Here is a 13,814-nt window from a genome sequence, read left to right on the forward strand (position 1 = left end):
GTCTTTTGGTGGCGTCATTTAATTTGCTGAAATTTTTCCTCCGCTAAATAGCTCTCAAGAGTGTGAGTGAGGGAAACTCAAGGGGAATTTTTCTAGTTGTTAATTGGTGGATTTCTGTTACTTGTGCATCTAGATTTATTATAAATCTATTGTTATTTTGAATTTCCCTCCTAATCTATTTTGTAACTGCATGCCAAAACAAAACAACAACTAAGAAATCCTAGAATCTAATTTTTTGAAACATTAATTTTAAAATTGGCAAGCTTAACAAATTTTGTTAAATTTCTGCAATTCCTTTTTATGTTTCACATCACCTTTGTTAAAAAAACTAATGGAATTTCTTTAAGGAATTTATCCTGTTTTTGCCTTTTTTGGAGTAAAGGAGCATCAAGAGACAAACCTCTTAACCTACGAAAAAGAAGAACATGCGGATACAACAGAGAATACAGAGCTTTCAGTAGATGAGGTAAAAGAACTTGTTGAGGCTGTAGAACCATTAGAAAGAATCACTGAGGTCGAACCCCCCTTGGAGATTACAACAGATCTTCTGGTAAATGCTTTTGTTCCATGTAAACTATTATACAGTCCCATATTAGGAAGATTGCGATGACTTAAGTTCTGTGAGCTTTCAGGGTATTGAAGAGATAAGATCCATTGCTTCAGACATTGAGCAGAAAAATGCATTGGCTCTTTCAATCATCCAGCCAGGTGAGTTTCTTGTTGCAATCTGCACATCGCACCACACCCAATCTTCCTTTGATTGATCTGTGAACCATATAGCTTAACATAAAAGATCATTACATAAATGTGATTAAGGTTCTTCAATTTATAAGAACATTTATTGCTAGTTTGCAAACATTGCTCTATTTTTTACTCTACTGCAATCAGTTAGGCTGCAAGGACTTCTAGCTCATTACAAGTCATGCTACTCTTCTAATGCTTTCTTATCTTTGCACAAGTAATTATGATTATTATTTTTATTGGTAGAGGAAGGATTAAGGACAGCAACACTTAAAGATTTACTCAGTAGCGGCTCAGGATGGGAGTTAGCACTGGTGTCCACCCCGAGTAACAATATCAGCAATGTTGTGGAAAGCAAACTGGTTTGTATTTACAAGGATTTATCCTACTCTTTTACAAATTTTATGATGCTTTAATCTAATTTATAATTTAAATTCAGCTGCTATGGAATATGATTTGTGAAGCGTGCGTTCTCTCTTGAAGAATTTATGTTGATTCATTACACAGGTTTCCGACGGCTAATTCACAGTTTAGCTGCCGGAAACTTCGATACCGGATGGCGCCAAGTTGCCGCCGGGCTTTTAGTTTTTCCACAGCTAACAACTGGTGGTTTTTGCGCCAGAATTTTCCTGCGGTTTTTGGGTTCATAAATTTCCTGTTGTTTGGGCCGCCGGAAAATTGCAGGAAATTTTTGCTAATGGAAATTGGCTGTTGGTTTGCTTTTCCTACGTGGTTTATTCCGGCGGTTTATAAACAGCCAGAAATTATCGTAAATTTTCCAAACCGCCAGAAATACATCAAAATTGCCGGAAATTATTAATTTTCCTGTAGTGACATAGAGTATCAGTGCCGACACGACCTTATGATCAAGAAAAAACGTCATTAATTAAGGCTAAATCATTTCTCTGTGAGAATCCACATAAGAACTCTTACATTCTTATTAGGTTTAGTAACAGTAAAAATATGTAAAAAAATAGTATCAATTACCTTCTGCATTTCACTAGCGTTTAAGAAGATTAGCTCACTGCATTTCACTAGCGTTTTTGGAATCTCTCAACAAGGGTGGGTGGGGGTTGAACTCCTCCCTTCAACATGGGTGCAATTGTGTTACTATTAAAGCTATTTTTTCTGATTATTTCAGTTGTTTGACTATTGTTCACTAACAATGTAGTATTATTAACAATAGAAGACTAAGAGAACTTGCGTTATTAACTTGATCACCAAGAAAATAGAACATTCCTATTAAAAAATCAATTCGTTTCATAATCAAACTAGGTCTTAATAAAACATTTGTCTTGTGCAAACCAGGCAGGAGGTTTTGATAAGCTGTTACTAGATAGCTTGTATGATGATGCATCAAGAAGACAACAAATTGCTGGAGACAACTCCATTGGTTGTTCGAATGTCAATTCGTTCGAGCCGAGTAATCCATTCACTATGCCGAGCGGCCTTACACCTCCTACCGATGTTCAAATGACGCTAATGACACAACAACTACAACAACAACAACAACAATATTATCATCACCATCACTACCACCACCAACAACAACTGTATTATCAGCAGCAACAAATGTCTCAGCGCTACCAACAACAACAAATGATGATGATGGTGCCATATGGCTATCAAACGGAGAATCATCACTTGCAAGCAGGTCAAACAAATCCTTTTGCTGTTCCATTCACCGAGTACTCACAAAATGCTCCATCACAAGGCAATTCAAGTTTGATTTGAGTGAACTGATTTCTTCCCCTCATTATACATACATTTCCAGTCTTATTTGGAAACTATTTGTGAACATTCTGGTCTGTCTAACTTAGTTTTATTTGTTCATGGAGAGGATACCAATTTCACACTGATGTTGCTTGTATAATGAAAGCTAGATGTATATTGCATTTTAATTTTCTTGGTGATTTGCACTGCAGCAGATGTATAAAATAAAAATAAAAATTATTGGGATGTGATCCAAAAAGCTTGATCTGACATTCTACCGATGTAAATACATATGATTTGTATGAATGCAGTAAGATTGCGAGCATATGGTTGTTTTATGTATATAATTGAAGTCTTTATTTAATGCTGTATATTATTATTTTGGTATTAGATGCTTTTGGCTTCAAGCATCGTTTTAATACAGTGGTAATCCAGATGTTGTATGTTCTGATTTGTTTCCTAGTTTAGTTAATTTTAGGTTATAAAGTTGAGGAGGAGGATTGGAAATGCAAAGAGGTACTTGTGAATGGCTTATTTGGCTTTATTTATAATGCATGGTTAAAAATTGTCTTAGTTAGGCATGAATCTCGAGATATATTTGAATAAGAAAGTTTCAAATAATTTGAACCCAAATGGGTTGAAGTCAAAGATATGAAGTATAGTTGGAAGCTTCAAAATATTAATTGAATGATCAAATAATCTCCAAATTTGGCATACATACTTATGATCAAATTGAGCGGCTCGATGAGATGAATCCAATGATCCCAAAATTGATTGATTATGATATCATTTAGGCACATAAATGACAAGAGAATGATCTATGATTGAGGGAATTAGTACAAACCATTTGATGGAGTGCTTCAAATTTGCATCTAAGTTTTTTTCTCATATTTATAGGGCATGTCAGTCTTAAAATATATAAATAAACCTTTAATTTTTGCACGAGAGGGACCCTTGGCTAGAGATTGAAGAGAGCTCTAAAGCTTCAAGAATCATAGACCTCTCTCGAGCACTACGCCTGCAAACTTTTATTGTCACTGGACTTCTGCTCGACCAAGCGTTGCTAGACCTTGAACCAATCGCCAATTGCCATACCTTCTAGCAGCAACTGTCATCGGAATTCCGACATGCTGACTGTCTTGAGACCTCCCCTAGTTGTTCCCACTGGACCTCCCCTAGTTGCTTTAGTCGGACCTCCGTTAGGTCGCCACTGTCGGACCTCTTTTGGGTCGTCGCCTCAAGACCTCCATTTAACCATCACCATTGTTTACCATATCTCCGCTCTACCGCAGCAGCTGAACCTCTAACTGACCAGCAACCGTCATTGGACTTCCACCCTATCGTTGTTGACTTCACCAGCTAATCGTCATCGTCATTGTCAGATCTTTGCTCGACCGACCACCGTTGGACCTCTGCCTACATCATAATGTTCATCGTCCAGCTGCAATCAGACAATCGTCACTCGACCTCCATCATCCACCCTTAATTCAGATCTCCCCAGTTAAACCACTGCCATCAACTTAAGGTCATTTAGCCCCAAGCACCCATACAAACTTAGATCAATTATTCATACCATTGTAATTTCATAATTTTCAAGTTATTGACGGGCCAATCTTTATAACATTTATAAATAGCAAAATCTCTTCACTTGGGCAATGCCCCGTGATTTTTCCCATTTCGGGTTTTCCTCATAAAAAACTTTTCTGGTGTTCCCAAGCTCTCTTATTTATCTATTTGTGTGATGGACATTCATGCATCGTTTGACGTAAAACTCTCTCTCTACTGCCACGAATCTACCTGCCTGCAACAATTTCCTTCGGACAAGCTCATTATTTGGCTCAATTATAGTTCATAATTATTTGATTAAGTAATCAAACATGTTTAATATATATTTTTTAATACTTGATGGTTAAATAAATAAGCTTAAAAGCTATTTATTTGATTGGTTTATGTTTAAAAATAACATTATTTAAAGCTAGTGAACAAGCTCGATATAAAACTCGTTAAAATGATCGATACATAGCTCGTGAATAAATTAGTTAAGAAACTCAATTAATGTTTGATATAAAACCCGATTAAGTCTCGTTATAAAAATGATAAATAACCTAATATGATTAATAGGTGTTCATTCATATTTACTAAATTATTTGTTTTGAGTGTTCATTAAGAAGCTCATTTATTAGAAGTATTATTTTCTAAGCTAGACAAGCTACTTGTTTTAAGCTAAAAAATGCTTGATAGGCTGGATCATCTATGGTCTCCAGAAAGCTCGCTAGATATGTTCATTTAAGGACCTGACAATGCTCGATATAATTATTTATTAGTAAGTTTGATAAGGTTTGTTTGTCAAGCTAATGAATATCCCAAAAATAAAGATCGTTATTAGCTCCATAAGACTCATATATTGTTTTATATGAGCCGCTCATTTAAAGTTCAATAAACATAATATAAGCCTAACATGTGTCGAACACAAAACAAATTTGAACATTTACCATTTTAAACGATCTAAATTTAAACACAAATAGAAAAGCTCGATTTGAGCTTGAATTGAGTTGACAATAAATGAGCTCAAATATAAATAAATACTTGTTTGGCTCAACTTGGTTCTTTTGTTGCCCTACTAAAAAATATACTTGGGAAACTTATTTTTCTAATAGGAATGAGAATAAGGAGGCCATGTTGTGGTACTGTCAACTAGGGCATCCCAATTTTACACCTCTAGAAACCTTTTTTCATCATTATTAAATAAAAACTCTAAAGGTTTTAATGTGAAATGTGTTAGTTGTCTACTCATGTGCAAAATTGCCATCCAAATCAAACATCCAAGCATCTCAACCTCTTTTTAATTCACATAAAAATATGGGATCCATCTAGAGCTAAAAATATTTCCAACATTAGATGATTTTTCATATTCATTGACAATAACACTAGAATTATTGGATATTTCTTTTGAAGGAGAATCTAAGGTATGTATATTAATTTATGTTCAAATGAGTAAGGCTTAACTCATATGCTCACAATAAATTTTAAATTCTAGACTCAAAATCAAGTCAAATTGATTAAATCTCAAATTCAAACAAATTTCTAATTTCCTTATGTTGGCTTATGTTGAGAATGTCTTTGAATGTTGACCCATGTAAATATACATGTTGCACACTGTAAAATTCGTGATAGTATCATAGTATTGTACTAAGATTTTATATACACACAAATATAATAAATTCATAGGAAACATCACAATGTTTACATGAAAAACTCAAAAAATAAAATGAAAAAAAGGGGTCTAGCTTAAATGAAATGATATACTAAGTAGATATTATAAAGACCAGTTCTGCCCCTCAATTGGAGAAAATGAGAAAGTTTAAAACACTAGCTCGAACTCTTGTTATTGTAGTTGATAATTGTGAAAATATAGAGAAGGGTTATGATTGTGGTTGGGTGATTTCAATCATGTGTTGTAGGTCAGATGATGATACACGAGTAATAGCAGCTAGGCGAGGCAAATGGGTGATGGAAGTTGCTAGCGTCATCGTTGGCAAAAAAAAAGTCGGACAGATCTCTAGATCCCTTCAGATCTCTTTGTTCTCTCTCCAAATTCATGTGCATGGAAAATGGAGTCCTATTTATAGTTCTTTGGAGTGATATTTTAATAAATTTAGCCAAAATTTAAAGAACTCAAGTGTATGACTCGTGTTAATTTCAATGAACATATATCACTATATCAACATTTAAGTGCTTTAATAACTTTGAACTTGAGTGATATTCTTATTATATTCTTCTTATCGAGATACTCATTTTAATTATAAGCATGCAAAACTTGAAGATCATTTGACCTTCAATTAATATCACAAAGTTTATAATCACACTTCAAATTCTTGATTTGGGCTTATTGAGACTCTACTTGGAACATTTTTGGTGCTGTTGAGAGTAGCTCATCAAGATGTTCAGTTTGATTATAAGCTTGCTAAAATCAGCATTAAGATGGTCCTCAATTTAATAAATGTAGTTTCATATATAAATACTATATTTAGATTCATGTCATATCATCATAAAATTTTTTTGGCGATGTATCATTTTCCTTCGTATTTTCGGATGTCGAAATATATATCATCTTAAAAAAGAAATTACGTCTTTGAAAAAAATTAGTGTAAAATTATATTTTCAAAAAAATGGTAAGGCACAACTACTCCCTAGACTTCAATGTAAACCTCCCCTCAACATTGTAAATTATAATTTCAATAAAATCTCTTTAATTATAAGTTCAACCTTCCTTAAAGTTTGCATATCGATTGTAACAAAAAATTATTAAAACATTTAGCCAAAACTCCTCTAATTTACTCAAAATTAGCTATATAGGTTATAGTGGAAAGTTTCTTTTCTTTTGAATGATAACCTTGAACATTGGGTTTATTTTGAAAAAAGTGTTAGATTACATTTGGATTAATAGCAAAAATATATGTTAAACTCCAAGCAATGATGGCATAGTTTTATTATAAAAAAATTATATACTCCTCTCCTCCTTCACAACAAAGAACCAATTTTTAATAATTATGATGATTTTTTATCTGATAATAGGATGGGTGAAACCTTCTAAAGCATTTTTTTTATCCCAAATATCATAATTTATATTGCTCGATATACTAATAGTTGTGGTTGAGCTTTATTTTAAGTAGGAAGATTATGCTATTTATTGATTTTCATGTACTTCACTAACCTAAATAGAAATTGAGAACTTTATCTTTAAATGTGACATAGAAACAATACCATCAATGATTGAATGGAGAAGCCTCCTAAATATAACATTATAAGCTGATTATGGCATAACTATTATAAATTTAGGTTTCGTTTGGGACGGCTTTTTTATTGCTTCTTGAAGCAGATTTTTAGTACAAAAATTTTAATTTTTTAACTAATAAGCTGCTTCAAGAAGCAGTAAAAAAGCCGTCCGAAACGAAGCCTAAATCAAGTGAGTTGCTTGTTAGAGAGATTATCTAATAGAAAAATGGAGACTGATTGTTCCTTGTACCCTCACTCATCAATATAATTATCATACAGCTAGATTAAGCTTCTCCATAATTAAATACAGGCTGAGGAATATAAAATAGAATAAAATATTAATAGAACTCCCATTATCAACCAGAATTTTCTTAATATTATTGCAAGGATTGCTAATCTAAACATTGATGATAAGCGAATCTTGATGTGAAATCAGGTTCTCTTCTAAGTCAGATTGATGAAATATAATAGAAGGATCAAATGAGATTTCTTTAATACCCACTCTTTATGGTTAATTAGTAAGTAGAACATTGAAAGATAATAATGGCCCTCAATTGATTATCTCAATTTCTCAAATCATTTCTTAGTTGCTTTGTTATTGTCTTTCTTAATATTTCTTATGCCCAAACATGATTATTTCTAGTTCAAGAAAGTTGATTTGGAATGAATTAATGATGATAACACTGCATAATCAATCCTTCAATTTATTCTTTTAATTGTTTAAAAACTTCAGTGGTATGTTAATGATTTTGCTGAAAATGATAAAAAAAAATCATAATTTTCAGTATTTAGTTCAGTGATTTAAGCCACTTATCAATCTCCTCATCTTAGATGTCAATTAGGACATTGGCATGAGATGTATTTAGAAGCGCATACTCCTTTTGTTGTCTATTTTCATGTTGTTACTAAGAGGGCCAATAAGGCATATCCTAATTTCTCTACTATTCATATTCTCTTCATTAGGATTTTTGGCCACTACACTAACTTCTTATAAATTATTGTATTTGTCAAATAATTTCTCAAACCATTTTTGATAAATGTTAATAGTCTCATCAAAAGTAATCCATTATATGAATAAGATCAACATAGGAGCTGATAGTCTCTCACATCAATGAAGAGATTGAAGGTCAAAATCAATTATATCTAAGAAAATACTATGTAGTAAATCTTTATTCACTCCTAAAATTTGTTGATATGTGGAAGGTAATCTTTAAAAGTCTTCCTTTAAGCTTGCTCCTTTATTTTGGATAATAACTAAAAGATGAAAGGAGTTTTCAATAATTTTCTAATTGGTAATGAATTATTCGACAACAAACCTAGGGAGGTAGGCAAAATTATGGATAGTCCTTCCAGAGAGACAATTGAATCATGTAAGGGCTTCACTGTTAAGTGTGGTGGAGACGACCTTATAGATAGTGCATTTAAATCATGTTGGATTTGCGTGATGGCTCTGTAGTGATTAATATACTCATAGGAATCAGAGGAACCTTCATAAGGACTTATGGCATGTATCTTGAATTAAAGTGAGCCGAGCAAGTTTGATTTTGACTCTCTAACAAGGCGGTCCAACTTATCGAGTTTCTAGTTCGAGCTCGAGCCGATAATCAAGCTCATTTACTAAACAAGCTCGAGTTCGAGCTCAATCCAACTTGACTCGTTAGCTCGTCAAGCTACTCAATTTTAAAATGTATATTTAATTTTTTTTAATATACCATTTTTTTAAGATAACAAAAATTCAAGTTTCATATCTAGTCGACTTCAATTCGAGCTTTTCAATCGAGTTGAGCTCAAGCTTTTTAAATGGGCTCGAGTAATAGAGTCGATCTCAAACTTGATTTTTATACAACGAGTCGAGTTTGAGCTCATTAAATGAGCACGAGCTCGATAATGCTACTACTCGACTCGACTCATTTACACCCCTACTCAAGGGTGAAGAATCTTAACACCGAGTATTAAGCTCATTCTTGTTCCTCAAAAGAAATACTTTTTAAATGAGGTGTTGTGACTCTTCACTTTTAATATCATGAGTAGTATCTATGAAATCACTACATGAAAGTTAGCAATTTGCGGGAGATTTGCAGTGTACTTTTTGACGAAATTTTTTTTCTCTAAAATTGATGTGGATTTGATATGAAAATTTTCGTTGGTTATTTTGTACGTGATAATTTTTCTGCCACAAATTCATCAAAAACACCTTTATCTAAACCGACGTCCTGACCATTTCATTCATTTGCTCTTTCTTGTTATGTTCAGTTGGACTGTGCCGCGCATACCTTCGATCACGTTCCTCTGTGTCATCATCTCCTTTAACGATGTTTCTTCACTTCCTAGTCATTCTTTGTCACCCTTCCTCACCGTTCTTCATCTTCACAACTTTCGTCTCCCCTCTCATCGTGACTTGCTTGCCTCATTCGAAGACGTTCCTTCTTGTCGCCTCCTTCGAAGATGTTCCTTCCAGTCGCCTCCTTCGACAATGTCCCTGCTTGTTGCATCCACTGTTCTCCTTGGACACTTTCTCATCATCGTCTCCTTCCACGTTGTTCTTCCTACTGCATCTGATTGGCTCTTGGTGAGAAGATAATCTTCCTTCCATTTCACGAATATATTATTCATAATTTATGGTTAATTAGGAGATGTATGGAGATTGTTCATAGTTGAGGACTTTTAGTGTGATAGAGAAATTTCCCTCAAACTTTAGGGAAAATTCTATAAGATGATTATGAAACCGAGGAAAAATTCTATAAGATGATTATGAAACCTGCAATGCGTTATGGTGTAGAATGTTAGCAATTAAAAGAAAAGCATAATATTAGGTTAAGTGTTGCAGAAGTGAGGATGCTTAGGTGGATGAGTGGCTTTACTCTTAGAGTCTATTGTTCACGATGGTGTAAAGGATGGAGATATTATTAGCAGAATTCATGTTGGATGGTTGAGAGGAATGCATCATACTTATTATGTAATAGAAAAGTTCCCCTCCAACTTAAGGGAATATTCTATAAGGATATTATACTTATAGAAATATTATAAGTGAATATTATATGATGATTAATCTTATGTCATATTTTGTATGATTGGTATACACGGCTTGAGCCAGGCTGCAGCTGAAGAGGGATCCTCTTTGGGTTCCACAGATATTTCTGACTGCCGCACTTGGTTGCATGCAGTAGGCGGAATGCAAAAGGGACAAATTTATGGATTAGGCTCACAGGCCTTCACATATGAGGGATAATCATCTTCCGCCACCAACTTCTCCAAGCAGGTAGCCATGAGAGTTTATATAGCCAACATGTGGTTAATTTGATAGCAGAGTTAGAAAATGTCCAAAAAATATAGGCAAATATGAACATTTAGATATTGGATGAGCTGCGGAGATTGAGAGAGCAGATTGGTGGAAATGAACCTGTGCTTATATTGGCGGAGCAGGAGAGAGATGATACAGATTCCGCTTAGATGATATGTGTAGGAGTTTTTGGAGCATTTTATTTCTTTTGATGTATAAGAACTTTGGCAACATTAACTATGTTTTATACTAAAAGTAGAGTTTTATGGAATGTTATTGTAATTTTATGGAATGTGATTGTCTATTTCAGCAGTTAGAATGTTATTGTTGGAAGCTCAATAAATAATCATAGGAATTATTATTATTTATTCATGCTACATGTTTTTGATGAATTTGTGATGAAATTTTCATTGCAAAAGTCAATATGACGGTTGAGTATCGTTGTTTGGACGAAAATTCCATCACAAATTGCGACGGAATTGTCGCCGCAAATCTTCCACAATTGGCGACAAATCCGCTGTAATTTGTGACAAAATTTCTAGCAGTGCACAAAAACAAGACGTCATTTTATATAAGATTTTTCCTTGTAAATTTGTCAAAATCTGCCGCACAAATTTTGTGACGCATTTACTCCGCCAAAATATGTTTGCGACTTACAATTTACCGCCAGATTTAAATCCGTCGCAAATCCTCCACAAAATAAGATTTACGATGGAATTATTAAGCTTTGCGACAGATTATTCCATTGGAAATTGTTGACTTTTCTATAGTGAATGAGGTCTATCCAAGTTTATCAAAGACTGAATGATTGTGAGCGAGGGGGTCGAGAAGGAAAAGAAGGCAAAGTTGAAGTAGTATTATCAACAATTATTGAATTAGGTTATTATGGAGGAGGAACTTCAACATGATGGTGAGGGGGCCTGTACAAAAGTCTTCCAACCAACCATCTTTATTTTATTAATGTTGAGTTGGGAATTGTAAGCTCCATCATGATAAATGTGGTTTGAGTATATATATACAACTTTTAGAGAGGAAGGTTGCAGCTGGAGAGGGATCCTCTGGGGGTTCCACAAATATTTTTTACTACCACACTTGGTCGCAGGTGGTAGGTGGAATGCAAAATGCACAAATTTATGAATTAGGCTCACAGACCTATGCATATGAGGGATAATCCTCTTCTGCCACCAACTACTCCCCAGGCAGCTAGGAGAGTTTATATAGCCAACAAGGGACTAATTTGGTAGCAGAGTTAGAAAATATTCAAAAAATAAAGGTGGATATATATGAACATTGAAGTACTGGATGAGTTGCGGAGATTGAGAGAGCAGATTGGCAAAAATGAACTCAAGCCTACATCAACCGAGCAGGAGAGTGAGGATACAAATTCTACTTAGATGATCTGTGTAGGGGTTTTTTGTTCATTTTATTTCTTTTTATGTATATGAACTTTTGCAACTTTAATAGTGTTTTATACTAAAAGTGGAATTTTATGGAATGTTATTGCAATCTTATGGAATGTGATTGCAATTTTATGGAATATTATTGTCTATTTTAGCATGTATAATGTTATTGTTGGATTGTTATTGCATTTAATAACTGTTTTTATTACTACTTGGATTGTTAATGTTGGAAAGATCAATAAATGATCGTAGGAATTATTATTATTTAATTATGCTACAGGTTTCCGATGAATTTATGGTGGAATTTCACCGCAAAAGTCGATGACGATTGAATATCATTGTTTGTGATGAAAATTCCATCACAAAATGTGGCGGATTTGCCGTCGCAAATCTTCCGCAATTTGTGATGAAATTTCTGACGGTCCACAAAATAAGAATGTCATTTTATATGAGATAATTTCATCGTAAATCCATCGCTCAAAATTTGTGACAAATTTACTCCGCCAAAAATACGTTTACAACGCGTGATTTACCGTTAGATTCGAATCCATGCCACAAACCAGCATTTGCAATGGATTTATCGAGTTTTGAGGCTAATTCGAATCCATCGTAAATCCGCCACAAACCAGAATTTGCAATAGATTTATCGAGTTTTGAGGTAGATTATTCCACTGGAATTTGATAACTTTTCTACAGTGAATGAGATATGTTCAACTTTATCAAAGCCTATGAATAATTGTGAGGGGGTCGAGAAACAAAAGAAGGTGAAGTTGAAGTAGTAGTATCAACAAGTTGTGCATTAGGTTATGTTGGAGGAAGAACTTCAACATGATGGTGAGGGAGGTTTGTACAAAAGTCCTCAGATTAACTATCTTTATTTTGCTGTTGAGTTGAGAATTGTAAGCTCCATCATGATAAATGTTCTCTTTATTGGTCAGCTTCTTTCAAAAGTTGAAGGATTCTAGCTTAATGTTCTTCCATCGTGTGAATTCAATCCCTTAAGGATAAGTTTTGGGGATCTACCCCTACCTATTTAGGACACTCTTTCTTGCAGGATTAATTCATGGACTATTGAGTGATCGATTGGAAGATCCAATATTGTAGGTAGTTCATCAATCAACCATTAGATTCGTGCTTGTTAAAAGCTAAAATATTCTATGATAAGAAAATTCATGACTCTAGAGTAAGAGTTTTACACCCTAGTTTTATATAAAGATCCCATATACATATAAATAAAATAAGTTCACAAGAGATATCAAAATTTTTATATGAAAAATATATAAAGTAAAAAATCATAGAGTTTAGCCCAACTAAAATGATCCACTATATAAGTAGAGATTACTTAGGTTCTCCCTTCCTCTCAATTGGAGAATACGAGATTACAAATTTTACAACACTAGCTCAAACTTCTATGTCCATAGTAGAGACTGTTGGAGAAGTAGTAAGTTGAAAGATGTTAGGTGGGCATTAGCATTTGGATGAAGACGAAGAAGTAATGACAATAGGATGATAATGATGAGACGATGAAAATCAGATAATGATAGTTGTTGGTGATGATTATCGATATCGAATATCAAGCATAGATCTTCAAATCATTAAGCTTTCTCCAAGTCAAGTCCCTTTCAAGTAGAGAATATGAGATTATCTAAAATTCTTTAGAGCGACGTTTTATTTAATTTATGCAAAATTAAAAATACTCCATTGAACAACCCATATTAATTTTTCTAATCAAACTCTTCTTTCACTATTTAAGTAGCTTAAATTACCTTAGAATTGAGTGATCAATGACTCATTGGGTTACAATCCTCGTGGCGTTCGTTTTGACTACAATCATGCAAAAATTAGAAAACATTCCGTCTTTCTATTAATGTCATAAAATTTTCAACCACTATGCAAGTTCTTAA

The 13,814-nt window shown here is 33.8% G+C and overlaps 1 protein-coding gene across 1 annotated transcript in view; it reads left to right on the forward strand.

Annotated features, from left to right (window-relative positions):
* Positions 1-2,731, forward strand: part of LOC110102997 (putative clathrin assembly protein At5g57200) — a 39,234-nt gene extending 36,503 nt beyond the window's left edge. Inside the window, exons 12-15 of the mRNA XM_020831527.2 lie at positions 383-550; positions 633-708; positions 988-1,103; positions 2,050-2,731. Of these exons, the coding sequence (XP_020687186.1) occupies positions 383-550; positions 633-708; positions 988-1,103; positions 2,050-2,475 (786 nt within the window). The 3' untranslated portion in view covers positions 2,476-2,731. The remainder of the gene's footprint in view (positions 1-382; positions 551-632; positions 709-987; positions 1,104-2,049) is intronic.
* The last annotated feature ends 11,083 nt before the right edge of the window (positions 2,732-13,814 follow it).

The sequence above is a fragment of the Dendrobium catenatum genome, unplaced genomic scaffold, assembly GCF_001605985.2.
Source record: "Dendrobium catenatum unplaced genomic scaffold, ASM160598v2 fragScaff_scaffold_1515, whole genome shotgun sequence".
Taxonomy (NCBI): Eukaryota; Viridiplantae; Streptophyta; class Magnoliopsida; order Asparagales; family Orchidaceae; genus Dendrobium; species Dendrobium catenatum.